The sequence below is a fragment of the Erigeron canadensis genome, chromosome 3, assembly GCF_010389155.1.
Source record: "Erigeron canadensis isolate Cc75 chromosome 3, C_canadensis_v1, whole genome shotgun sequence".
In the NCBI taxonomy this organism is placed as follows: domain Eukaryota; kingdom Viridiplantae; phylum Streptophyta; class Magnoliopsida; order Asterales; family Asteraceae; genus Erigeron; species Erigeron canadensis.
The window spans coordinates 16,814,855-16,819,025 of record NC_057763.1 but is presented as its reverse complement, the minus strand read 5'-3'; the positions used below and the strand labels follow the sequence as shown (position 1 = coordinate 16,819,025).

The window sequence follows — 4,171 nt, the reverse complement described above, 5'->3', positions numbered from 1 at the left end:
GAAAATAGTTTGAAAAAGCAAATAACAGTAATTTAATTAAAATACTTGTTTGACATCTCCGATATCATGGTACGACCAAATACTATTCTACCGGTTTGCTAAACTGTTGGAAACTTAATCACGGCTTAGATTCTCGTAGATTCACTTTGCCTAATAACTAGTGCTGTCGTTAGACTCATACTACCCTATAAACAAATTCTCGCTAGATTCATTGTTTAAGCATTAATGACCTAAAGTTTGTGTTACTAATTCATCTTTTAATTAACCAGCTCTTAAGCCATGACCAAATATAATTATCTCCGGTGACCACAGTGCTCGTTTCCAAGTTAAAGGATCGCGTCTGACATTGTTAAGCTTCATGTTCAATTCATCCTAATCATTATGGTTCTAGATCCCTCGGTTACAAGTGAATCACTTTTTACTTCTAGTTATAGACCGACTAGTCGTTATCTGTCCTAGCATATTAGTCCTAGTGGATGATCATATATAACCATCAGAATTAAACTAATATGTTCAGATATAGAACCGATAACAATATGAATTGCTAATAAACATGGATCTACGATAAACAGTAAAACACATTCCAACAGATTCTAACAAACACAGTAAAACAATAAACGTCTACATAATCACATTGACCCAAACAAGTATTCAGCATACTAGCCTAGCATTACTAAAGGAATAACAAAGTCTGAGAAGAGAAAAGACATTGTTCAACAAAGAAAGATAAATAAAAGATAAAGATCTAGACCATGAATGAAGATCGGAAGACGTTAGAAGCTCCAAAACCTTCTGGAAGTCTACAAAGTCAATCTAGGGTTGATACTGGGTGGCTAGGGCTGCTGAATCGGTTCTCTCCTAAGGTTTTGAGGGTTAGTTCGACTTAAATAGGTGTTTAAGTCGGTTTTTGATCTTGGCCAACCAGCAGCGCTGGTGGGCTCACCAACGGCGCTGGTTCTGAGCTTCATAGGGCCAGCGGCGCTGGGTGCTTGCCAGCGGCGCTAGCATGGTTGCCAATGGCGCTGGTGGCTGTTGTTCCTTCTTTTGCGTCTTCCTTTGGCTCCTGAATCACCTCCTTAAGTCTTGTAACTTCATAGACTTCCTTCTTGAGTCACTTGATGCCATTTACCCTCTCTCGCATCTTCCGTGAACCTGCATAAACATACGATTCATTAAGTACCAATAGTTCCGGAATAATAACTCATTTAGACATAGTAATTAAGCCTTTCGATAGGGGTTTTTATCACAAAATAGACGCTCATCAGCCTCTTTGATTGTAATTCGCAATCATTGAGATGTTTTCTATACGGATTTATCATTGTATTGTAATCGAGACGACTGATTAATAAAGGAAATCATTTTATATCTCTTGTTCTTCATTCAATTCGTGTTTGTATGCCCATTGATTTACAGAAACCTCAAAGACGATTATGAATGGATTCCGCACATTTGTAGTCGAATAGATCATGATTTAAACAGTCCTACCTGTTTCAACAGTGGTATCAGAGCAGGGGAGACGTTTTTGTTTTTGGGTAAAAGGGCATAAAATGATACCCCGGTTAGCTGTATTATACCCAAAATCAATAAAGTGTAGGCAACATGACTAATTGTCATGCTGGCTTAATACACGTACAAAGCAAACAAGCAACAGCCAAACTCCCTAAAGCGAGTGACATGCCACTCACTTAAAACTGAAAAAACCTATCTAGCTTACTTAACAAGAACATAAGAAAAACAATAAAACAGGACAGAAACTAGATAGGTAACAACCAATCACTACGTTGGAATAAGTAGTGATGAAGGTAACTTCCAATGCGAAAGAGCAGCTTCCGTTCTGCTATTGTTTTTAAACCGCAAAGTCATCAACTTTAATCTAGTGGTCGAAACAATAATCTGGATTAATTTGTCTTCAGATCGTTTTGACTGATTAAATAAACGGTTATTCCTTTCTTGCCAAATGTTGTAGACAGCCCCTGCGAGAATCAGCTTTGAAACCACACTATGAACAAAATTTTTCCTTGCAATCTTCTTTAAATCGTGTAGTACATCAGCCCAGCTTCCCCCATATAACGATAAACCAGCAATTTTGTTAACTTCATCCCATACTCTTGAAGAAAAAGGGCAGTCGAAAAACAAATGAGTATGAGAATCTGGTTGTGTTGAGCACAATGGACATGACAGCTAAACAGGCATGTTGAACATCCCATTGATTAAGCAAGTCTTGAGTTTTAAGCTTGCGTTTCATAACTAGCCACAAAAGAAAGGAGTATTTAGGAATACATTGTTTGTACCATACAATATGATACCAATCCACCAAAGGTTCTCGTACACGCAGGTCCTCCCAAGCTAAAGACACCGAAAAATCATGTAATACTCCTGCATCTGTACACCATTTAATCGAGTCCATCATATGTTCCTGCAATAAAGGCACGTTAGTATTTAAAATACGGTTATCCCAAAACGACGGCAGCCTCCATGACCCATTTTCGATAATCTCAACAACTTTAGAATGTGACTCAAAACCAGCCTCTTTAATCATACGATGAGTAACAATGTCAATAATCGGACAACAAGTTGCCCATGTATCATGCCATGCAAACGTATTCTGTCCATTACCCAAAGAATGCCAAAAATGATTTCGAACAAGTGGGTGAATTGCTAGTAACTTTCTCCAGCTCCAAGGCATATTACCCCTTAACGAAATATCCCAAAAGCTCCTGCCTCTTAGTCGATAGGTATGCACCCACTTGACCCATAATGAGTCGCCATTAACACAACATTACTGGTTTCTAACCGTCGAATTCCTAGACCACCCTCTTGCTTAGGAAGACATACCACATCCCAAGAAACTTTCGCTTTACCTTTTCCAAGTGTACCTTGACTCCATAAGAACCCACACATCATCTGTTCAATCTCACTAGTTACTCGAGTAGGCAAAATGAATACCGAAGACCAATAAATATGCATAGAGGATAAAACCGATTGAACTAGCTGAAGGTGCGCCGCAAAAGATAGAAACTTAGTTTTCCAGTTGCTTATACGATTATGAACTCTTTCAAGTAATTCCTTGCAATCTCTATAAACAAGTCTTGAAGAAACTAAAGGAACACCAAGATACTTTACCGGTAGCCTACCTTCCTCAAAAGGTAGAATATTCAAAATCGACAGCTTCACATGGTTCAACACATTACACAAATAGGCTGTACTTTTCGGAAGACTTGGAGCAAGGCCAGAAACAGACTTAAATTCTTCAAGCAATTCCCACACCACCCTAGCAGATTGAACATCCCCACGCAAAAAAATAAACAGATCATCCGCAAAACAAATATTAGTAATATTCAATTCCTTATAATGGTGATGATAACGAAACTCCCTTGCATTCCTAATCCTGCGCTGCAATAACAAAGCCAAAACCTCCATAACGAGAGTGAATAAATATGGCGACAATGGATCACCCTGACGAAGCCCACGTTTACCTTTAAAAAAACCATAAAGTGACCCATTTATGCAAACTGAAAACGAGGTAGTGGTAATGCATTCCATAGTCCAAGATATCAATTTATCAGGAAACCCGAAGTTCAACAAAACAACTTTCAAAAAATTGCCAATCTACCGTATCATACGCCTTTTGAATGTCAACTTTAAAAGCAACATGGGGAGGGCCCCTGTCAAGATGGTAGTTATGCATCAATTCTTGAGTTAAAAGAATGTTATCCGTAATCCGCCTAACAGGAACAAAAGCAGATTGGTTGATGGAAACCAAATCTGTCAGCTTATCCTTTATACGATTTGCAATAATCTTTGTGATGCATTTAAACACCACATTACAGAGTGAAATTGGCCAAAAATCATTTACACGAGCAGGCGTACTAACCTTAGGCAGTAGCGAAATAATAGTGTGATTAACCTCTTTTAGTAGAGTACCCGTCGAGAAGAAATTTTTTACAGCTTTGATCACATCATCGCCTATGATATTGCATGCTTTCTTAAAAAACGCCACCGTGAAACCGTCAGGTCCAGGAGCTTTATCATCCCCCATTGAAAAGATCGAGCTCTTTATCTCCTCATCTGACACCTCACGAATCATATCATGACCTTGCTCAACAGTTAACCTGTTAGAAAACAAACCATCAAGATCAAGTGGCTGAACGGAACCCGGTTTACCCAAAAA

The 4,171-nt window shown here is 38.6% G+C and overlaps 1 protein-coding gene across 1 annotated transcript; it reads right to left on the bottom strand.

The window, feature by feature from the left end:
* Positions 1-1,776: 1,776 nt before the first annotated feature.
* LOC122591572 lies at positions 1,777-2,686 on the bottom strand. Its single transcript, XM_043763833.1, has 2 exons — positions 2,297-2,686; positions 1,777-2,181 (listed from the first exon to the last, which is right to left on the bottom strand). The coding sequence occupies exons 1-2, from the start codon at positions 2,684-2,686 to the stop codon at positions 1,777-1,779; spliced, it is 795 nt and encodes a 264-aa protein (XP_043619768.1).
* Positions 2,687-4,171: the final 1,485 nt, after the last annotated feature.